Below are 24,150 nucleotides of genomic sequence, written 5' to 3' on the forward strand. Positions count from 1 at the left end.
AGTCTCAGACCACAAGATGGCATTGTAAGATATGAAGAGGTTGGAAACATGCATAGTAAGAGATCTATTAATCAATAAATGTTTGAGTTTCCTGTAAATTATTTTGAAATAGGAAATAAATACCAGCTTTAGTAAAATGCCGTGACTCAATCATTTAGCAACAGTCTGATAGTTTTGTTTAAAAAGTTACTCAAAAAGCTGTCTTCCTTTAGATCCTTAAACCCCCTGTCAATAACACATTAACATTCAAGATACTGTGGTCTTAAGCCTGCTGTCGTCATAGTTACAGACGATGTAAACATGTTGCATACATGTGGCCCGCATAAAGAGAGTTCACTCTGCAGCCCTCTCTCTCTCTCAGTGTGGGAGCAGCGTGCGGACGCAGGGTGAAAAGCCTCAGGCTGCTTCCTCATGACATCACATGGTTACAGAATGACTTGTCTGACATTCATCTGTGAAGCAAGACTTCCTAAACACAGAGCGCGGTCACTGCTCTGTTGATACTGAGGGTGGAAAAAAGGCTTCATTTTCTTGTGCGTATCATTTGTAAAAGGTAAGACCTTTCCTCCAGTTTCTGGGTTATTTAAAGAAGCAATTTTTAATTTTAAAGCTGAAAGGAACTGAAAGAATTTGCCATGAGTTTCTTTTTACATGTATTAAAGCAAGGCCTGTAACTTTTTGTATCTATCACACTTGTTATTTAGAAGAGTGTGTTTTACTGCACAGGGTGAAATACTCGCGATACTTCTTGTAAAAGTTTTTATTTGTATTCAAGAAGAAAAAAGCCCCATGAGTAAACAAAGATGATTGTTTTTAACCATTGCCATTTCTTAATAGTTTTGTCTGAATTGTGCCATCCGGTCTCTTAGCCACCACTACAACAAACTTTACCATCTCGAGAGTTTAGGCAACTTTCAAAATCACTCATCTGCCTCTCAGATTTCACTGACTGCAGTTGTTTGCTACATATTTAGAATCTCTGACAAGATGGGCTGCGCTCCAGATCAGATCAGAACAGAACAAACAAGACAAGTACTTCAAAACCTTGTTTGAGTTATGCAGTTGTGATGGAGACAGAACTGCTGCAAAAGCACAAAAGGCAGATACATTGTACAGTCTGGAATTCAGCCTCTTGGTGACGGCTCTTGCAGGCATTATGCCATCATGTGTTCTGTATGGCGGGGTATTAAGATAATCCTTTACACTGTTTTTACATACCTTTGTGAGTTGCTTGTTCCGGGCTTATTAGAAAAGGGAAGTACTGTATAGTTGTAACAAGTGTGGTACTGTTGCATTAATGTTCTGATTACTTAGGAAACTCACCAGTTTTCTCCCCCTTCCCAGTGCTGCAGTAAGAAGTTTTAAGTTTGACTGCTGTATTTGTAATATTTCTCTCTGCCTCACAGGAGCCTGCAAGCAGTTTTGAGTGTATTTACGTTATCAGTGATCTCAACATCTGATGCTACTTCCTGTCTCTGTCGTCATGGCGACTGCAAGAGCCCCAGAGCACAGGAGGATACAGGTCAGTGAGGAGGCCTGATGTCTGATTCCACTCCTGACTGCCGCTGAAGTACATGCTACTTACGCACCGTGTCACTCAAGTGTCCTTAAAAAGAGCCGCAGACATGGAGGAGGAGAGCAGGGTGAATGGCTTTGGACTGAACCCAGAGAGGAGGAGTTCAGACTGGGGTCGCATCACCCTGCTGGACAAGACCAAGGAGTTCTTCCAGACCTGCGACGTGGAGGGCAAAGGCTTCATTACCCGCACTGATATGAGGGTTAGAAAAGGAGTGTGTGTGTGTGTGTGTGTGTGTGTGTGTGTGTGTGTGTGTGTGTGTGTGTGTGTGTGTTTCCCGGGGTTTGAGAGGGGAATGGGGTGACTAAAGGTTACTAGGACATTTGTAAAGTCTGCACACTGTTGGAGCTCCAGGCGGTCCAGAATATAAAGAGGGATGTACTGATGGCTTGATTTTAGGGCAGAAACTACAGATCTATGGAGTCATTTTCAAACTTGTAGTCTTCAGCCCCAGGCAGCACTGACTCAAATGACATCACTTGAGGCAATTTATCATAATACCACACTGCTCCTTAGTGAGCCACAAAAGGCTCTATACACATTTGACCTCATAAAAATTGTTTAATGTGTACAATAAGTAGATCTCCCCTTTAGTCATTTGGTTTATAAACTTGTAGACAATTGTAAAATAAATGTCCATCACAAGTTCATGGAGCTCAAGGCTGCGTCTTCACAATGCTCATTTTGTTGAAGTTCTAAAGGCGAAGATATTCCATTTATAAGTTTTCCTTGACAAATTGAATCGTCTGATCAGATAATTGTTTCAGTGCCACGTGATTCTAAACTGCCTTTAAAGCATAAGACCTTTTCTTTTTTTAGGTTTGTTTTTCCTAAACCAACTCGTCCTTTAATGTCTCTCGTTCTTTGTCTGAAAATGCATGGCCGCTCTGCGAATTCATTCTCCGCTGAGAACAATAGGTCAAGAGGACACGCTTTTACCTTTAATGACAGTGAATGGCAAGCAGGAAACACTTAGTGTCATGGTTGTCTTTCAATTCTGAGATTTTTTTTTTTTTTTTTTAAATGTTATATCACCATTGTAAAAGAAGCACTTCACCCACTCACACACACTGAAACAGGTGCTGAGGCGACTGTGTAGCACCATTGATGGAAATGTTTACGAGTATAGGTACAGCTCACTCTCGCACACATCATTTCACTGGCTGAAATGAGGGACACAGGCAGGAACAATGCGCACAAACCCTCTTCAAAGCACTAAAAACGTCCGAGCTGTGTTGTCAGTTAATTAGGACGGGGCTCTTTTGAGCTTTGCGCCTTTTGTTGCTGTTGTTGTTGTTGAGAGCTTCCAAAAAAGGCTCTGTACAGTGACACATGAAACAGCCATTTTGTGCTAGTGTTTATCCTATGGAGGGTGTGCTTGATTATAACCACACAGAGTCAGATATGGCAGATTTAAGGCCCTTGTTTTTTTTTTAAGTGACATTTATTGATTTATATACTAATCGTAGTATCGTGAAAGTTAAATTCTTTCTAATCCAACTCCTAAACGTGTTAGTCAACTATGTGTCATATTTTTGTACAGTCCAGCTCAGTGAAATAGCATTTAAATATGTCTTTGTGTTTTCCTGGCAGAGGCTGCACAGAGAGCTGCCTCTGTCTGCAGAGGAGCTGGAGGATGTGTTTGTCTCTCTGGATACGGACCGCACTGGTTACCTCACACTGGAGGCATTCTCCTCTGGATTCAGTAGGTCTTCCTGCAGTGCCAGGGCTTTAGCTTGCTTCATACAGCTTATCTCAATCTACAGTTTAAACTGCATTCTGTCTGTCAAAGCTGGAACCAACAACATTCAAATATGGCGTATTAGCCAATTTCAAGGGAAATAACACACATGTTATACCAAGTGCTCTGTGTTTGAAGCCTTTAAATGCTTAAAGCAAGACTATATCATTTTAGCTACTGTTTTAGCTTTAGTAAAAGTAACAGGATGGTAATACATGCTAAATGCAGTATAACTGTAACAAGACTAGAGTCATACAGTGATGAATAATTGTGTTGCGGTTATTACTTAAATTTTCATGTTAAACAAGAAAGATAACAGCACGATACGCTTTGGAAATTTACTTTCAAGCTAAAGCTAAAGCTAATGTTCAGATGCTTCTGTGCTGTTCATTTAAAAGTTCTTCTGCTTCCCCTCAGGTCAGTTCCTGCACGGCCGGAGGATCTCTGTCACGGACGACCAAAATCAGACCCCCAGCCCCATCTTAAGAACCAAGGAAGCCCTTTATCAGAGCCAATGGGAAGCCAAGCTGTCAGGAGTTGAAGACGAGGAGGAAGGGCACTTCTGTATGCTGCTGGAGAGCCTGGGAGCCAGTAATGTGTTTGAGGAGTGAGTGTGAACACTGCAAACCCTTATCGGGCGTATATGTATTTTTTCTTACATGCTGTGTGACCTCCGTCCATATGTGACAAGAGGAAGCCGTGAGATGTGGTTTTACTTGACTCATCTCCCTCATTGTGTCTACTGCGCTTTCTTGTTCTTCAGTCCAGACGAGGTGCGCAGTCTCTGGGCCCAGCTCAGGCGAGATGAGCCGCACCTCCTCTCCAATTTCGAGGAGTTCCTGGCCCGGGTCACTCACCAAATAAAAGAGGCCCACCAGGAAAAGAAGGAGATGGAGAGCGCCCTCCAGAGGTAGGTAGACAGAACACACGCACTCATGCATAACCTGTGGTATACAGGGGGAGAAATCAAATAGAAACACAGGGATTAAAGGAACTGGGTGTTTATTTACTGAGGTGACAAAAGGTCACATTTAAAGCATTTAAGTGCTGTGCTTCTTTAGCCACCTAAAGAATGGCTGACATAATGGTGGATTTGTGCGTGTGTGTTTGTGTTTATATTACTGCCTGTAGCCTGAGAGTGTTTGCATGGATTTACCTGTAATTCTCTATAGAACAACCTCTTTATCCGTGTCAAATGACCTCTAATCTGGAGGCACACTCTGAAGTCCGACCACCTTCTGCTGGTGTGGAAACACATTAAGATCACTAGTCTGAGGTGGACATGAAAAGCAGTGAGAAGTGTTATATATCTCGGTCAGTATATTCATAGCTTTACTTTAATAATATGCAGTGCAAAATGCTTTATGATTATTGACATAGTGTAAAATTGCAGGCGTGCACGGGGTTTGTTGATGTGATGTCAAACATGCATATGGAAGTTTTCCCATGGCACTGCATGGTACTGTGTAACAGCTTGTTATTCCTCTAGACTAATACTAAGTGGCTGATTTGGGTCTTAACAATTGTCAGAGGGAATGTAAATACCACTCAGTATTCTTTTGAAAAATGAAGCTCAGTGTGTGTGTGTGTGTGTGTGTGTGTGTGTGTGTGTGTGTGTGTGTGTGTGTGTGCATGTGTGCATGTGTGCATGTGTGTGTGAGTTTTTACATGTAATTACAGTTACAGAGGGAATAATACAACCTTAAGCTCAGCCTAGACAACAATGCCAGTCTGTTCCTACATGTCGGGGGTATTATGTCATACTGTGTGTGCCTGTTTTAACAGTGTTAACATCCCTAATGTTTAGTACTGTCCCTCTTTGCAGGAAGGCTGCGACACATGACAGTGAGATCCGTCATTTATATGAAGAGATGGAGGCACAGATCAAAAATGAGAAAGAACGGCTGCTGCTTCAGGTGCTCAAAACAAAAACTCAATCATTTCCCGTTTCATGTTGCCGCTGTTTTGGCAAGATGTTAAACCCTAATCACGTGCCACTCTTCAACCTTTTCTTCTCCTGGCCACGCAGGACTCTGAGCGTCTTCAGCTGCGCAGCCAGGACCTGGAGCACCAGCTGTTTTCAAAGGAGAGAGAGCTGGAGCAGCTTTTCAAGAAACAGAAAGGGGTGAGTGGATATGCACAGCACGTCCTGACACAAGTTTAATCACAACAACATCCACTCACACAAGATTTAGATTCTATATTCAATTGGAAAACGACTTGTAAGATCAAATAGATCCATTGCTATAAAAAAAAGTCCACGTAATGTTCATAAAGTGCGTTTGTGGTATTAATCTTCACTTCCTCATCATGTGTTGTGGGGAGGGGATTTAACCTGCTCCCTTTTCTCCAAACATACTCTAAGCACACTCACTCAGCGTTAGTGCATTTTCATCCCTCTCCAGTTAGAGCTCCAGTGCCACGAGCTGAGCAGCGAGAAGCAGGAGAGCCATGTGGAGAACGTCAAGCTGAAGATGACCAACGACGAGCTGTCCCGAGCGCTGGAGAGCACCAGCCAGGAGCTGACGCTGGCCCAGGAACAGCTGGCCATACTGCAGGAGCAGGCCGCCCGGCTGCACCGGGAGAAAGAGATGTGGGTATACACACACACACACACACACACACACGCACACACACACACACTCACTACACAGATCTATCTCTAGTATTGTTTGTATTAACATTTATCTAAGAGTGTTTCCTCACCACAGTTAGTTCCTAAATATATCGGAGATATTCCTAATCCTATTCATTACCCTACACCAAGCTTTAACTTTAAACAAACCCTTAAAGAAGTGACCACATTTGGTTTGCGAGACTACAAACACACTCACTTGTACTTTTACTGAGAATTGAGTGTTTCTGTCTTGTTTCAGGGAAATGTACAGAGTAACAGAGGGACTGCAGAGGGAAAAGCAGAGTCTCATGAAGCAGCTTGATCTCCTCAGGTATGATGAGGACATCCCATGAGCTCTTATCAAACCCGGGTAGTTGCTGCTTTTAATCTTTTTAGTGTCTGGTTGAGTTCCTAATTGGCAAACTTTACAAATCAGATTCCAAAGTAAGTTCAAGGATTTTCAAAGACTTATCTTGGGGGCAGGTTTAAAACACTTTTTAGACTTTTCAGTGCGTGTTTTCATTGAAAAGATTCAAACTTTCTTCTCCTCTCTTTCATTTCAGAGAGATGAACAAACATTTGAAGGATGAGCGAGACATATGCTGCGGTGTAGTAAGTGGATGCTGTTTTATGTCTCAGTGGTTATCTATTATGGCATTACCTGACTGATTTAAAAAAAAAAAACTTTTTAACACGTCCCCTTTTGTTTAAACAAGCCTCGAACTTCACTCAGAAAGAAGCAGAAGCAGAGAGCGGGCCTCGCCAACATATTTGATGACACCAGCCAGCCGGCAAAAAGGTGATTCATTTGTCATCCCTGTATTCTTTTAACACAAATCACCCCCGTCAGATTGTTTCCTGTGTGTCAAAGAAGAATTTCCTCTTCAGTGTGTTGTGAAAATCATGTATCAAAGGAGGAAAAACAGAGGATATCTGATTCTATACACTTCCAAAAATCAATTAAATTAACATTTTAGTTTAATAACACTCAAATCAGACACATTTGAGCACTTTGGCCTCCAGATTTTCACCTCACTCAAGTGAATTGATCCAGTATATCCTCTGTTTCTCCTCTGTTTCCAAAGAGCCCCACTGTTGGTGGATGGGTCCTACCAGTCTCTGGAGGCCTTGCCTATAGAGCACCTTCAAATCGTGTTTGTTGCTTCCTCCTCCTGTAGTGAGGATGATACCACCACCACCGCCACCACCGCTACCACCTTTTCCACCACTGTTAGCGCGCCTGCGTGTCAACAGCGCCCTGCAGCAAAGAAGAACTCTGGTTTAGCCAACGGCTACGCTAACCCTGCTCCCCCCAAAGTGCACGATGTGAAGGCGAAGGCCAGAAAAGCGCCCAGCAAGATGGCTGCCCCCAAGAGGGTGACGAGCAGAAGCAGAGAAAGAGGGAAGAAGGTGGAGATTGAGAAGAAGACGGGGGTAGGAGAGGAGGTGTTGGACGCCCCTCCAGATGGGTGGCCCCTCCGTCGAGTCATCTCCATCGAGGAGGATCACCTACCCCACCTGCTCCACGGTGGGCCCCAGCCCTTAATGCACCAGCTCAGTGAGGAGGAAGACGAGGAGGATGAAGAGGAGGAAGAAGGAGCACAGAGCGACACAGAATCTACTGTTGTCACAGCAACAGCCCGCTCTGCCACCCAAACTTCCAGTTACATTCCAGTGTTGGCGGAAGCTCCTTCAGTGAGGAAATCCCGCATTGCCCGAGCAAAAAAGACGCCCACGTCCCCAAGAGGACAGCCTCTGGGGAAGGACACTCAGCAAGTTCGTCCACAGCTTTGGTGCTTTAAAGTGACACAAAAAAAAAATCTTGAATTTATGTGTACAGACAAAGAGCAATTCATTTACAGAATGTGATCTGAACAAAAATGTTGATCTGTCTTGCCTGTGTTTTATCATCATCAGAAGCTGACAGAAGGAGCCCTGTTCGCCCCGGACCGTCTCTTTAAGGTGGTCCTGGTTGGCAACTCCAGCGTAGGGAAGACATCCCTGCTGCGTTCTTTCTGTGAGGGCTGTTTCCACCCTTCCACCACTGCTACTGTGGGTGAGAAGAAAGACACTGTAATTTTTTCATTGTACAGAAAAGTGTCAGAGGCTGTGTTAGAACAAATGTGAATGGCACGTTAGCGTGTGTGTGTTTGTGGATGCTAACACAGAAGAGGGCGACTTAGCATCACATGAAAGGGCTTGTGAAGTCATACTGGCTGTCTAAGAGCCCTGGCACACATTGTACCGCAGCTTATGTCAGTTCTGATGAATTTTTCCCTTCGCTTTCATCTTTCCCAATCCTCACTCCAGCCTTGTTATCTCCACGTTGTTCAAGCCTTCCTGTCTGAAATGAGGCCCAATCAGTGTCACAGCTCGCTGGGCCCCCTAGTGGCCAATTTCTGTCATCATTGCTCTGTCAAAAGCTATTACTATATCTGAACAATCAAAAGTTAAATACAAGAAATGTAGTAATATATTTAATCATTCAAAACAATGACACTAAACAAAATCCCTTCTACTAAGAAAATATTCATTAATCCTGGTTATATTATGCTGATCTTTGTTGTGTCTTGATCTCAGGTATTGACTACAGTGTGAAGACATTAACCCTGGACAATATGCAGGTAGCCATGCAGCTCTGGGACACAGCTGGTCAAGAGAGGTGAGTTTCCTCTTACTATATAGATACAAAACAACTGGAAACAAAAACACCGTTGGATATTTTAACCTAAAACACTGAGAAAATAAAGTCAAAATCAACAAATAATCATTAAAATTCGTAATTAATCATTTTTTATCAATTGTCTCTTTGGGTATGTAACCCAAAGAGACAGATTATGAATAATGTAATGCTTTAATATGTTTTTACTATACTTACATTTTTCAGTGTAATTTTAAATAGTATAATTATAGGTAATACTACTTCAAGTGTATGTTAGCTTGTCTTTAGTGTTAGTGTATACAGTCGTCAGTGTGCTGACATTTGAGCCCTGTTGTTTGACACAGGTACCGCAGTATAACCAAGCAGTTCTTTCGCAAAGCAGACGGCGTGGTGGTGATGTACGACGTCACCGTGGAGGAGAGCTTCAGGGCCGTGCAACCCTGGCTCACCAATGTCCAGGTCTGACCTTTGACCCAACCCTCGTCCTCTTCATGAGTAGAGTTCGGAGATTATAATTATATTTATTTATCAAACACAGACCACAAATATCTTTTATTAGCTGTCTTTTTTCCACTTGTAGCGCCAAACATTAGTTTTTTAGATTTTTAATTAGCCAATATAGATTTAAATTCTTACTCTTAAATTCTGACTTTACATGTCAAAGCTGTTGCTGTTGAGTGGTATTATAGGAAGTGTAGGGTCCAATGATTTTGGAGCTTGACCCACAGTACAGAAATAAAGTCAGGATATATAAACCTTTAACTTTTGCTTTCTCTTTTGTTTTTTTCTATCTCTTGCTTATCCCCCAACTTCCTGGAAGCACAATACTACATCATTTTTTCGGACATTTCTTTTTCAGGAAGCTGCAGGAGAGGGCATCCCCGTCCTCCTTCTAGGCAACAAAATGGACATGGATGAGGAGAGGGAGGTGCCATTTAAAGAAGCTGAGCAACTGGCTTATGTGAGTTTAACTCAAAGCTCATGGATGAGTGAATAAAATGTGTTTTTATTGCTTTCTGCTTTCACACAAATGTCAAGTACAATGGATTACTGCTTCTTTCTCAGTTCTATTCGAAAATGACTGCAACACCGCTGACATTGCTCATGTTGTTGATTCAGGTCATCTTGTCATATTCAGTTGTAATCCCAACACAAAGATGTAGCTATTGACAGCTCTAACTTGTCTTTGTCTACATATCCTGTGCAGGAAAACAAGGTGATGTTCTTTGAGGTCAGTGCCTACACAGGCAAGAATGTGATCGAGTCCCTCACACACCTGGCCAGGTAAGATCACGGCTGTGAATCAAGTCAGTGCATAATGTAACAGCAGCTGTCAAGGAACAAAAGTCATCAGATACATGATAAAACCACTTGGCAGTAGATGTTCTTTTGTACTTACAACCTTTAGTGAGGAAATTGATTTGTGGTGGTAACACTGTTGGCTCCTCTCCTTTCGTTTCTCTGTGTCTTTGCTCAGAGTGTTAATGGAGCAGGAGGACACAGTGAGAGACCCAACAGTCATCCTCAGTGCTCAGCCCATAAGGAGGAAAGCCTGTTGCAAGTGAAGACACACTGCCCGGCGAGAATAAGCTAAAAACTTTGGAAGAAATCTATCAATGTCTCCCGGACACTGGATTTGCAGTGTTTGAGAACAACGGTGAAATCAGTATTGAAATCGTGTCTTCACTTTGGCACAGACATGCGGTGCAGATTGAAGTGGACATTGAAGGATGGTGCTGCGCCTGTGAACAAACTGCTGTCAGGCCTAAATGATGACGCTCAGAGGATGAGCTTATCTAAAGTGGAAATGAGGCGCTGCACCATTTCCTGTGAGCAATGCTGTGTTGCCAAATCCCAGTAGTGCTGTCTTTAAGATTTAAACATTTTCTGTCATATAATTACTTTCAATAAAAACCTTCACCCAAGAGAAAAAAATCATAAATGTACTACAGGCTTTGCATAACTGAATGTTAGCTTTAAAGTCTTAATTCCTCTGTATTTCTCTGTATCTGGTGTAGTGTATGTTATGTAGTTATATTTTATTGAACTATACTGAAATAAATTATTTGGAATTCATTGAAATAGTAGTTTTAAATGAAAATCATGTGAGAAAAATCCAACTTGATTCTTTGAAATTTTATTCATCATCACGTTCTGTTTTCATATTCTTTGTCTGGTCCCGAAAACAAAGTGGTTCATGACATATTGCATCTGTGTTTGTTACTGTTTTGAGGCATTGTTCTGTTTTTACTCTGGCACCAAAGTACAGTTGTTCTGATTTATCCTCAATTAAAGAAATAAATAAATCACATTTCATCTTTCTGCAATCAATGAGGCGAAAAACTTTCACATGCAAATAAATAATGAAATAAAACAACTATTGATTACTGTACCTTCAATACAATTATACAGTGTGTAAATCATGAATCTTAACAAATGACCATAGGAAAAACAGTTAATGACTGTGCTGTAACCCTCTCAACATCACACAGATCAATGCTTCTCCATTAGCTGCACTAACAATATAAAGACTGGTAAATGCTTTTCATTTTATACTCAAAATAATTAAATTCCCAGAAACTAGTGACAGAAAAAAAAATCAAGTTCATTTAGGAGGTTACATTCAACGATGTGCCCGAGTTGATCAAGTTGGTACACGTGATGGCACTATTGCTGACAGATACTTGCCTACTCTGATGACATCACTCAAGTGCTGGCTTAATGGCATCCAATCAGATGCGTCGGGGTCGCCCTCGCAGGCCAACTGGAATGCTTGTTGGAGAGCCTGTGCCCCCCCCCCCCTCTAAGATGTGTCCAGAGGGGCTGAGGGACGGTTCGCACCAGGGGCGCCGTTGTTGTAGTTGTTGTTCCTAACGCATTTTATAGTCGTGGGAAATCGCGGCCTCACATAGTTGTCCTTTAAAGTCGAGCTCGAGGGTGAACTCCAGGTCACGCTACAAAAGATAAAACAATAACCAAGAAATGAACAGCAGGAATATCTATCTAATATCTAATAGCACCTTCACACACAGCAACAGATGCACTTAATATTGTTAAATCTACCAGTGGAAAGTAACTAAATACATTTACTCAGGCACTTCAGGATTCTCTGCTACTTTATACTTTTACTTCACTTATTTTCAGAGACAATTAATGTATTCCTACTACATTTATTTGAGAGCTGTAGTTACTAGTTACCCTGCAGATTAAGATTTTACATACAAGACATATGATAAGCTTGTGAAACGTGATGCTTTTTAATTCAAGACTAAATAAATGGTTAAAATTAGACCCAATTCCACTCACTGCAACAGTAAAATGCCATCTACAGGTGAACGTAATAATAATCTGGTAACATAATGGAGAATAGTATAATACTCTCAGCAGCCACTTCCTGCACTATGTGTACTTTTACTTTTAGTAGAATAAAAAAAGTGCTATTTGCCAATACTTAACACTTTTACTGACACTTATTCTCTCTAAGGAGAAGAGTCAGATCGATACCACTCTCATCTCTGTCTGTTAAATATGAGGCTACAGCCAGCAGTCACTTAGCTTAGCTTAGCACAAAGGCTGGAAAGTGTGGGAAACAGCTAGCCTGACTCTTTCCATGGGTAATTTAATTTTTTACCTTGTGGTATTGCTACTTTACATTTAAGTATATCTGAATAATTTCTCTAACACTGTTTAAATCTAAACTATTGAGAATTTTGTTCTGATCTTTGATGAGTCTTACCACATTCTTCTCATTGGGCCTGACAGCAATACTGCCAAAGATCTCCTCTCCTTTTTTGACAGTTAAGTAGTCCTCTAAGTAAAACACTGTCTGCTTCCAGTGTGTGCTGGGAGCATCTGGAGCTAAGGATAGGATGGAAATAGTGGGAGGGAGAAGAAGAGAAGCGAAAGGGAGGAATATATGTGCAGGAAAAAGAAAGAAATAGAAAAATGATTTTAAAAGATGACCATATTAGAGAGGAGAGGAGAGAAGGTGAAAGGTGTTTAAACAGGAGAGGGGAAAAGCAGAGAGGAGAGGAAATGAGGAAAGAGGTAGGAAAGAGTCATTAAGGGGGAAAGATTTACAAAACAGTTCCGGTAGGCACTGAAGTGCCGTGGGCATGTTAACGTGGAATAAATTGAACAACAAAGCAACTGAAATTTACTCAGCCAGTGGGAGAAACACAAAGGCTTATAGGACAGAACTCCTTCAGTGATGCTCAGCCTCAGGCCCAACAGACTCAGCCAAACATAGAACCTCCTCTACACAGTATTATGTAAGCACTGGATGTATGAATGTATTAACATAAGCTTACATAACAGCTTTGCTACTCTCTCTATTATAGACGTCCTCGACACCATGTTACCAGAAGTGCTTGGTGATTCCGTCGCTGCAAACGCGGGGTTGACTCATGTAACACCAGCAGAGTGTAGCCAAGAGCTAAGATGCTGAAGTGCAGGCGCTTCCTTTTAATAGACGCTGATTTATTGCTCAAAGTACTTGTGCTCAAGAAATTTGGAAGCTTACAGGACATCAGGAATGTGAAAACAAAATTTACCAGTTCCTCCCTTCATGTACTCTTATGTACTGTTTTATAAATGCCTGCATTTTCTTTGTCTTCTGAAGACATCAGAGCTTCGAGTTAGCCAAAATTATATAGGATTTTTTATTCTTATTATTTTCTCACTTACCATCTGTGATAGCCATGAAGACTTTGTTTTATTTGCTGAGGTTTTGATATTTCTGTCTCATTGAACACATTGCCACTTTCAGACACCATTTCTTTCAAAGAAAGTAATTCCAATTGAAATGATTATTTTGAAAGGTACATGTTTCCAGTAATACACTTTTTTCCACATTTCCTATTTTATTTATTTTTTTGCTGCGGCAGTAGATGTTTTAAGCAATGTTCTGTGTTTTCACAGTGAATTTAGATTTAAACTGACTGTGTTGGAACCTCTGCTTCTGCTTTGCTTCTTCTTTTCATCCTGGACGTTATCCCAGGAGGGCACAGAGAGTATTTCTGTCAGAGTGACCCTGTGAATGTTTCGTTTCTCTACAATTGCAAGGAGGTTATGTTGTTGCGGTAAAGTGCTGAAAGACAAACCTGGGAAGTGTGAGCGTCTTCCATTAGACAGTATAGTACAATGCACAGTTAGACCTCCATTGTGTGAGGGTGGCAGAAATATCAGAGACAACGTGAGAAATTCCGTGGCTTTATATTACAAGTATGGATTAGTGAAAAAATATGCTTTTTATGATTTGTGTGAACCAAACCTTTAAGGGTGGAATAGGAAACAGTGGTTATGAGTAATGACTCTGGTGTAGCCTCACCCGTGGAAAAGCCAGTCTTCTTGTGACACTTGGTGAACTCGATGTTGAAATAGGTGACCAGGGCATGGACATAATCGTTGCGTTGAATCTGCAGACAGAAGGCTGAGGTGAAGGACAGGTCCTCTGGCTTCACAGTGTAGATGTCCACTTCCTGGAAAAAAAAACACCCAGTTATTTTATTTAATTTTAAAAAGACTGCTCTCAAGATATCTCTGCTCTTTTCAATTCATGAATTTACCCTGATGGAATAGCAGCACTGTAATGTAAAACCACACACACACACAAACACAAGTTGTTACCCCCCACTTGCCATCTCTCACACACATGCAGTGCATGTATATGTCAATCCTTCTTGATTATTCATCATGATTATTCTGCGCGCGTGTGTGTGTGTGTGTGTGTGTGTGTGTGTGTGTGTGTGTGTGTGTGTGTGTGTGTGTGTGTGTGTGTGTGTGTGTGTGTGAAAGCCCACAGGTTGAATCACGGCTGGCAAATGAAGCCTGCTCACAGTACACATGCTGTGTGGGTGTCCTCCCTCAAGCCTACAAGGGAGGGAGTATTTGTGTGTGTGTGCGTGTGTGTGTGTGTGTGTGTGTGTGTGTGTGAGTGAACACAGCATCTGTGTGTTTGCTCATGCTACATCATGAATATGGCCACAAATTTAAGTATCACATTTTGCTACCTGCCAAGTATCACACTGGGTACAAAATAGAGGAGGGGCAGATGTGTCTCTGCTCTGCATGTAGATGATGTTGTATTTAAGAGGATGATTGAGGGGGGGGGGTTACACTGCAACCTGTTCATCTTGCCTTTCCTATTGCGCTGTGGATTGCTTGGCCATGTGGCATCAGCATGACAGATTGTGATTTAACACCTCTGTCCTTTCCAATGATACCAGGCCAGTATCATATACAGCAAATTGTGGGAGGAGAGGGAAAAAAAAGTCCCTGGGAGTGACTTTGTAATTTTAGCGTGATAGGAATGAGTGGCAGTTTGATTTAAGACGGGGTGAAGTGGCTGGCAGCGAGGGGAAAGGGTGGATAAGCCCTGAAAACATGCATGTGAAAGAAATTGAGGTGGTGAAAATTAATTCTCAGGCAGTGTGTCACTAACTAACGAGTAACCCGCCCTCCAACCTGACAAATAAGCCACCTTTTCAAACACAAAAGGAAACCCTCCTTTTTATGTTCTGCGCTTATCCAAGTGATGGAGAGCCCATTTCATTCTCGCTGGTGACTCAATGCCTGCTCTCAAGTGACATTTCACCATCGCACAGAGGGAGAGACAGAGTGAGACCACCCCGTTCGCTCAGACCAGTGAGGCCTGACACTGTTCAAATCAGAGAACGTGACAGAGGATGAAGGGTCAGAAGTGAGTGAGTGATTCAGAAGGAAATGGTGAGAATTGAGATGCCGAAAATGACGTGAGAAAGAAATAAGAAGCAGAGCGGACTGAAGATATCTTAGGAAAAGCAATGGAAAGAGAGGTAAAGGTAGAGGGGGACAAACAAAAAAGCTATCACCTCCCTGAATGCTCTTATCCTCTGTTCATTTGTGAGATAAAAGGCAAGCCACTGCCGTATTTTCAAGCATGGAAGCAGAGCCGCAGACTATTACAGCTCTCCAGAGACCTCTATTATGTACTAGAAAATAGTCTCAGCAGACAGGGAATGCTCAGAGGTTTGGGGATTGATAGCTGTCTCTGAATTTTTCTGGTGGGGGGAGTTCATGTACTCGGTGGGGGAACACAACAGATGAGAAACTTTGCTTGTTTGGATGTGTGCCTCAAATATGTACATTTTTCAAAACATAAAACCAGATGACATGAAAGACAAATGCTTGAGGTATGCCCACACCCCCTCCATCATGCATGTACACACAGACTAACCTTCAGGAGGCAGGCATTAGTCACCACCTGCTTGGGATCTACCACATCCACCAGAGGCTCTTTGATGGCCACGTTGCGAATGCAGCTCATGTCGAAGCCGTACACGTTTTCCCACCCTGTGCACACACAATCATAAACATCTGAGGCACGGCTACCCATGACAATACACATGCAAACAGCATGTGTTCTATGGGTTTTTACTTTTTAATTTTTTGATTTTATTTGCAAAGCTCTGTTCTCTCTGTTCCTGCCAAGCTGTCAGAACAAAAAAAGGTAGCAGAGAAAATAAAACAGAACGCTTAACCCCTGCCAAGAAGAGCAGTCCCGCACTCATGCTGTCTTTCTGTCTATCCAGGCCCTGCTGAAAATAGACTCCGGCCTCCTCCACCTCCTCCACCATGTCTGGCAGGCTTTTTTTATTATAATTTGGGCTGAAAAACACACCAAGCAAGCCTTCCCTCCCCCATTCCCTCTGTCCCTCCACTCCACCTTGCTTTGTCAGGGGGCCAAACACTAAGTCTGTACGATGAGAAGGTGGAATATGCCACCAACGCTGAGAGAAACTAAAAATAAGAGCGTGAGGGTTTGAGTAGTCTGAATGCTTTTGGTATTCATGTGAAAGTATACACCTTTGTGTGAATGCCTACATTTTATGGAACAGGGAAGGCCACCTGTGCAGTGAAAGGAAACTCAGTAGAAGTTATTGACCCAGATTCGGTGTCCATGCACCCTTTAATTTTGGTGCTTTGATCTGGATCGCAAGGTTAAGCTCAGCGCTCCTGCTGTGACAGTTATTTGAACGCATGGAGGGAGTTTAGAGCAAAGAATGCACTGTAGAATAACTTGTTTAAACACGTTTGGTGCTACTTTCGAAAGGGAATGTTTTACATTAGGCGTCTATGTTGAAATTAATGGCTTTATTAATGGTTAGCCAGTTGGTGGAGAGCGAAATAGAGCTAACAGAAACGTGAATATTGGACTTAGATTCATCAGGTGGACAGAAACACAACTGCTTGTGTTGGTCTCTGTCTGCTGCAAACCCACCAAATCAACTTTATAAAGTGATATCATCCAGTTAAAATATCTGCTGACATTAATAAATCCATTAGTTACAGCTTATGTAACTCTTTATCAAGTGTGACTTATTAGTAAGTGGAGCCATTCTTCTCTGTATGATGAATTCACTTCATCTGCACAATGATCATCAATTATGCACAGAGAGAGACGGAGACAGAGGAAGGTAATAACTTAGCAAAAACTTGAAAGCAAACAGCAACAAATCTACCATTACTACTTACAATGAATCTTGAAGTCCTTGTACTGCCTGTCTTCAATGGCTACCACATAGAGAGCAGCCCTGTCAGGGAACATCAGGCCTCCAGGTTTCTGAACGAGAAAAGCTTCACACATCAATGCCGCACTATACAGTGGCCATCCATCATCTTTACTATTCACACACCTGGAGTGTAATATAAGATCACATGTGCTGAGGTTATAGCCTGCAGGCGGCTACTGAGCTCAGAAACCCGATCATTCATGTATGACCTCAGCATCTGGGCAGCAGACAGCTGCATGCAGGCAGTACAGTAAATCCTCTACTTAATCACTGTCTGGTGTGTTTATGTATCAAAAGCCTTATTTGTCCAGCCAGCTGCACACACACACACACACACACACAGAGCGAGCCCAGCACCCTCCCCAAGCCTCCAGCAGGAATATCATACCAGCCATTTGTCCCTGGCAAAAATGACGGTGTTGAGCATGGACTCGTAGAAGAGGCAGTAACCCATCCACTCTGAGATGATAATGTCCACCTTCTCCACGGGAAGCTCCACCTCCTCCACCTTGCCCTTGAAGATGGTAATGACTGCGATGTGGAGAGCCACAAAACAGCAGGCACCAAATTACTTCACGGCATCTTCATCACATTAATGGAAATTGTAAAATGACTCTATTCTCAGATAACAGTGTTTTTGTGCCAAGGGATTTCTGTAAATCCATACAGCTTAATTACTGCTCTCATCTTGTGCATTTCCTTTGTCTTATTTTCTGTTTGCCTCTTTGACCCACGATATGGAAATACAAGGAGGGCTGTCAAAGTAAAACAGATGCAATATGGTAGAGTTCAGCACTATCAAGTCTGGTCGTTAATGCACAATAATATACTGAAAAAACAGAATCTTTTGGACGTGGAAGTGGAAGAAAAACTGATGCAAACATTTCGCACACGCTTCTGTTGTTAAATAGCTCATTCTCAACCTTCGACACCTTAAAGATCACTGTGTTTTTTACTTGTTGGTTGCTAATTAATAACCTGTACTCCATCTAATTTGCTTGGATATTTAGTGGATGATTATTATTTGCAGTCATCATTGTATAAATAACAGTCTGTACCTGATAAGAGTTGGCATTTGAGTTTTTTCATGTCCTATTGAGATCATCAGCTAAATGCTTGAATTGAAAATTTAAAGAGATCAAACAAAAACCTGTCTAATGGTGAATTTTTCAGGTTATGAAACCAACCATCTGTTGCCAGTCCTCCATCTGTGAAGTTCAGGGTGGCATTTTACAATGGTAATCAGCCCCACTGAGGGGATTCTGACTGATGGCAGAGATTATGCTTATTTGACATCCAGCTGCCAGTTAACCATCAGAACTGTGACTAATGTTGTCGGGTGTGACGGTAATGATGGAAATATGAAGATTTTTCACGCTATTTCTAATCCAGACGCCATCACACTGCTCTGCATTCAGACAGATGGATATAAGATATATTGTAGTAATGGAAAACCACTTAAACTTACCATTGTGTAGGTGGTTCGACTTGATAATCTTCTCTGAATATTCTGATATACTTGAACATTCTATCTGTAGGTAAAAAAGGAAAAAGAAAATAAAGATTTCCTCGTGAACAGGGATGACCAGCAGGGTGTTATCTACCGTATTCTCTCCCCATATACAGTCAGTTCACCTTTAGGGTACTCAAGGACAAAATTTAATCAAACCCTGATAATCCATCTAAACATTTATGTCCCTGGTCGCCCATTGCAGACCGTGTGCCGCATGAAAACGAATAAATCATTTTGCTCTCCCATCCATAAGTGTAATACAGTATATGAATCATACATAACTGTGGGAGACACTGCTGGTAATGTATAACCTGTGACTTGCAGCCCTGCTCTAAGGGGGAGCCAGATGTCTCTTATTGCCTCTGTGTCAAAGATTGTCTGAGAGAGATTACCAATTTCTGGACTAGACTAGCGCCTGGCCCTTAGGAGGAGTTTTTAAAAAAAGGCAGGATATGTGCGTGCGTGGATGTATGTGTCTGATATTGGGAAGGGAAAGCCACAGATGAGAAATAATGTGACAGCAAAGCCAGATATGATATGGGTGTGTGGCTTTTTTCTCTCATAAAGATTGAAAGAAAAGCAGAGACTGACAGCTGATTACAGTGACCTATTAGTTAGTGTCCAAAGGGTGCATCTATTTGTCTCACCCCATACACATGTTTGGCACCGGCATTGGCTGCAAACATAGAGAGGATCCCCGTTCCACTACCGACATCCAGGACAATTTTATCCTTGAACACATGCTTGTTGTGGTACATCGCGTTCCGGTAGGTCAGCGTCCGCACCTCGTCTTTCAGCATCTCCTGTTCAATAATGGAGGCAAAATTGAGATTTCATTGCTACCCAAAGAATACACATAATACACATCATGTTACATCATAAACATACAAATGTGTATAGATTCTGCAAGAAGTGGGCAGTTGCATGGTTCCCTCAACATGTACACACATTTTTGTCGTATATAATGAGCTAGAAAAAGCAGTATTTAGGCCAAAAGCCTCTGTGACAGTGACAGAGCTTCTTGAAATAGACAGGAGTACAACGCAAAGCCTTTGAAGCCTTTGGGGACCGCCTGATATCCATCTCCCTGAGCCCATTCACACATCCCACTTTCACTTCTTTCTTGCTTTGCACTCCTCTAATCAGGGCACTCTCTTTGTCTGCAAGGAGACAAAAACCTGACCCACATGCTAAATATGGACTCTATTTAAAAAAGGTCTATATGTCCCCAAACTTTTCCACCATCAACCCTTCGCAGATCAAGGTCATTAGCTGGATTATAGCTCTACAATTTTATTTAGCAGCTGACTATAGATGACTGTAAAAGACAGACACAGCTTGCTTTCATTTATGGAGCACTGTAAAGACTTTGCAGTACATCTGAAGTGCATAGTGCTAGTTGGTAATGAATAAGCCTCCTCTTTTGTCAGCTGGGAGACACTCTCCACCAGTGCAGATAATTCAGCAGCTTTATGTTTCCCCACAAGATATCACTCCTAAAACTTAATGTTTGGTTGTTCATAAGCAGACAGCTGCCTCTGTGGTTTATGTTTGGGGTTGTTTTTAATTTGAGGGAATAATTTGGATAGATTTTTTATATTTAAATTTAAATTAAATGAGAGGTACTTTAAACTTCTGGGAGATGTTTGAGTTATGTTTTTGAAGGTGTTTGATTTCATGCTTTTTTAAAACCCATGTTTGGACAGGAGATTCGAAAGCACTGGAGGACTGATTTTTTGCTTCTCCTGGATGATTGTTTTGTTGTTTTTTTGCACTTGCTTGGGCTTTAACTTGGCTTGTGTACTCTTACTTTACAAACTGACTTTCAGATCCAGTGAACTCAAGATTTGGAATCAAGTATCTGTAGGCATTAGCTTCTCAGTTATGGGTAAAATATCATCTATGCCAGTAGAAGATTTGGAACACTACCAAAATCAAAACCTGTCTGTTCATGGAAATCTGTCCCTGTTAAATCAGATGAAGTTTTTCACATATCCTGCTGCCAGACTAACCTTGGCAAAGTTAAGGAACATCAGGTTAAACAGAACAGGAAGCATCTGGTGTCATTTTTTACTCTAATCATACCAAGCTGCCACTTGTCAGCTTGGTCTGCTTACCTCATGGATGCCAAAGTGAGCATAAGAGTCGAAGTAGTAGTCCCGTGATGTCATTTCCTCCGGGCTGATGAACTTGGCAATCTTGCCTCGACCAGGACAGGTGGACAAGGCTGCTACATGAGGCGTATGGGGGACGCAGGGCACATGGTGGGTAGTAGGCACTGGTTTAGGCAGTGGGGAGGGCTGGGCAGACTGAGAGAGGGGGGACGTGACAGGCTGTTGCCGCTGTTACGGAGGAAAAAGAAAGTATAAGGGTAGAGTTTGTATCAGAATTAAGAAATTACAGACAACAATGAAACCGAAAAGAATGAGTTAAGAAAGACTGTGTTTCATGGGAGGAAATTACAAGTGAGTGGAGTGGGTGTGAGTGAGTGGACCTTGTTCCCGTTAATATGGGGCTTACAGCGAGCAGGATTAAATGCAAGTGAAAAGGGAACCATAAAATAAGCAGTCAAGAATCCATAAAAGCAATTAGCCTTTGTAATTACACAGGGGGGAGACTTGCTATAGCGGTGATGTACTACAGGAAGAGCCGGTAAAAGATGCAGGTCCGTTTCAGCACCAGGGACAGCGGACATGACCACGTTCAATACGTCCATGCATCCTAAACTGATCATTTAACCTAACTGCACATCTTCTGCATGCATTATCACTATTATTGATGTTATACTAGTCTGCATAGATCCCCCGTAACATCTGCAGGACACTGGGGTATGTACTTCGCTTTGTGTGCACACCATCAGTACAACGTTGATTCTAAATGAAGCTGGCATCATTGTAACGCAAATATAAATAATTTTAAAGTGCAATGTGTTGTCACCATAAAAATAAGCAGACTGACAGTGGCCCGGTCCCGCTGTTACCGGGTGCAGGACACCACAAGGTCCCTACCTCCGAGCTGTCCGCCTCCGCCATCTTCCGCCGTAGCAGCAAACAACGCGACGAATGCCTCAGTCCCATGAGAGCCGACGAGATTTAGGCTACAACTCTTCTAAGTGTACGGAGGGTTCTTCTTCTCAACAGAAACGTGTGAAAAAATATCACTAAGCCACCAGATGTATGGCTTGAGTACATGTAAGGAGGAAAGTCATAATATGAAACCCGTGTAGGTATCACAGTTTCATCAAATTAAATTAATTCCCTCAGAAAAGTTGTTAAATGGATTTGCGCGAGGCGAAACGTCCAGTAATCCATACTGTAAATGTGATACAGGTTGTCTTAGTGGGAGGACTCATGGATCGCAGAGCAGTCTATTGGCTGGAGAGACCGTGTTGCGACTGAAAGGTTGCAGGTTTGATCACAGCAGGAGTCAGTGTATCCATTAACAGCCGCGCGCTCCGTTTCGGTGTCCTCGCGTAAGACATGGAAACCCTACCTGCTCGCACATTTTAAATCAATGGGGCTAAAGAAAATGATGTGTAGTGTCACCCACGACTAAAAAAAGGCACCCGGTTGCGCGCTGGAAACAAAACTCCACACTAGAAAATGCTTCTTCTCGTCTACTGCACCGTTTATGAACACTTGACAACACTCAGCATCGGGTACTCGCACAATTCCGATCTTCGCGTGCGTTACGGAAAGTCCTTTGCGTAATCCCGATGGGGTTTCCAGGAGAGAAAGTTAAACGGTGTTCATACTGTGAGTATGCAATGCCATTTCACACGACCGCCCCTGCAATGACATGAAATAAATTGTGACAAAAATATTAGAATAACCTTAACAAAACGAAATCTTTCCAAAGACAAATGCCTCTCACACTAGACATTCCCTCAATGGGGGGGGGGGGGGGGGGGGGGAGCAAAGAAAGCTACTATACGTTAATGTTATCCATGTGGTGACATACTTTATTGAACTACGGCCAAAACTAGCTATAGGCAATTTCTGACGATTTCCGGTGATAGATTAGATACTAAATTAAATGTAACGCAGGCACAGATGTGCAACTTTTGGTTTAGTTTGTACAACAGCTATTTTTGAGCTGCTTGGAATGCATATCAGACTATCAGGATCTAGGACCAATTTCTTAAGTGGGTAGGTGGGTAGGTAGGTAGGTAGGTATACTTAATTTGAGTATTTACACATTTGGCTACTTATACTTCCACTATTCTACATTTCAACTGCAATATTGCACTTTTTACTTCACTGCATTTATGTAACAGCTTTATTTACTAATTACTTTTAAGATTGGATGCTTTGTTTTGTCCTAAACTACCCAACAGCATATGGTGTAGTGATAGCTCCTCTTCCACCAGCTACAACATTAAGATACCATTCACCTATTAATGAAACAATAAAGTAATATAATAACACTCACAGGGGCCATATATCCTTCATAATTTGCACTTTTACCTATCATCAAAAAAAAAAACTTGTTTCAAGCATGTTGCCGTCTTAAATCATCCCAGTTAGTGAAGTCACAACAGGCTTCATTGGCTGCTTAAGGCAACACACCTACTGTGTCATCACTGATTGTGGTGCGACTGCAAGTACAACATGCTTGCATGAGAGCAGCATGCAGAGCACATTCACTCAAATTTGACATCAACAACATGGAGGAACCCTGAAACCATTCTATTTCCATTTCCATTTCCCATCAGCTAACACAGCTGACCCTCATCTATTTGGTAGTTGGAGACAGAAGAGAGAGTGATATCACTAATGGAAAAAGGTACGTCTCAAACGTAATACACAATGGAAGATTTTTGTTGGAATGTTCTCATCTAATTGAGGAACATATTTTCCAAAAAAATATTCAGATGTATGTTATTAATTCAGTTTAAATTCACAATATAATGCATTTATATTCGCACTGCATTTTTCCATTGCCTTCGTCTTGGAAAAAACTGTATGTTAAAATATCTCCTACTTCAGGATGTCTGATTACCATACTTTAGTGTTTACTGAGTGTACTGTTGATGTCTGCATCTCTTTCATTACTGACTCAATCACTCATTTCATACTATATCAAATTATTTGGTAGTAACCTACTTTGATCAAATATCACAAGATATTTGTCACTAAAGAAAAAAAAAAAAGGGCTTGTGTCCCATTAATGAAAGACAAAACACAATGAAACACCAGGTTTTAGTCATTTATGGATGAGCTCCATCAGTGGTGCTTAAGAACATCGGCCCACGCATCACACTCAAGGATAATGTGTGCATCCACTCATGAGTGCGCACACACACACACACACACACACACACACACACACACACACACACACACACACACACACAGAGAAATCAGTGTGGGGGCAGAAGCACATAGGCAGGAGTCGGGAGTAAAAGAAGTGGGCAGACTACTATTGACTGACAATGCTGATACCATGACAAAGATGTGAGAAACAATTCTGTTGAATTCCGTTGTAAA

At 41.9% G+C, this 24,150-nt stretch overlaps 2 protein-coding genes across 4 annotated transcripts; one reads left to right on the forward strand and one right to left on the reverse strand.

Annotated features, from left to right (window-relative positions):
- The first annotated feature begins 251 nt into the window (after positions 1-251).
- cracr2ab (calcium release activated channel regulator 2Ab) lies at positions 252-10,907 on the forward strand. 3 transcript variants are annotated; one of them, XM_023429169.2, is made up of 18 exons: positions 252-553; positions 1,407-1,778; positions 3,170-3,281; positions 3,735-3,924; positions 4,081-4,227; positions 5,143-5,233; positions 5,347-5,442; positions 5,723-5,910; positions 6,194-6,265; positions 6,498-6,546; positions 6,651-6,733; positions 7,020-7,710; positions 7,852-7,990; positions 8,515-8,596; positions 8,941-9,055; positions 9,456-9,557; positions 9,804-9,880; positions 10,074-10,907. In XM_023429169.2, the coding sequence occupies exons 2-18, from the start codon at positions 1,575-1,577 to the stop codon at positions 10,159-10,161; spliced, it is 2,526 nt and encodes an 841-aa protein (XP_023284937.1). In that variant the 5' UTR covers positions 252-553; positions 1,407-1,574; the 3' UTR covers positions 10,162-10,907. The 3 variants fall into 3 exon arrangements, 2 of the variants coding, with proteins under 2 accessions (XP_023284937.1, XP_023284939.1); XM_023429171.2 differs by having other exon boundaries at positions 7,113-7,710; XR_002761981.2 differs by lacking the exons at positions 9,456-9,557; positions 9,804-9,880; positions 10,074-10,907 and having other exon boundaries at positions 7,852-7,986; positions 8,941-9,029.
- Positions 10,718-22,514, reverse strand: prmt8b (protein arginine methyltransferase 8b). Its single transcript, XM_023429173.2, has 10 exons — positions 21,670-22,514; positions 20,779-21,003; positions 19,309-19,464; positions 18,617-18,680; positions 17,537-17,679; positions 17,111-17,198; positions 15,813-15,928; positions 13,926-14,076; positions 12,333-12,454; positions 10,718-11,550 (listed from the first exon to the last, which is right to left on the reverse strand). Exons 1-10 carry the CDS (start codon positions 21,736-21,738, stop codon positions 11,467-11,469), a joined length of 1,218 nt encoding a protein of 405 aa, XP_023284941.1. The 5' UTR covers positions 21,739-22,514; the 3' UTR covers positions 10,718-11,466.
- Positions 22,515-24,150: the final 1,636 nt, after the last annotated feature.

Source organism: Seriola lalandi, unplaced genomic scaffold (genome assembly GCF_002814215.2).
Source record: "Seriola lalandi dorsalis isolate HSWRI2012SDOR001 ecotype SW California unplaced genomic scaffold, Sedor1 jcf7180002054889, whole genome shotgun sequence".
NCBI classification, from domain to species: Eukaryota; Metazoa; Chordata; class Actinopteri; order Carangiformes; family Carangidae; genus Seriola; species Seriola lalandi.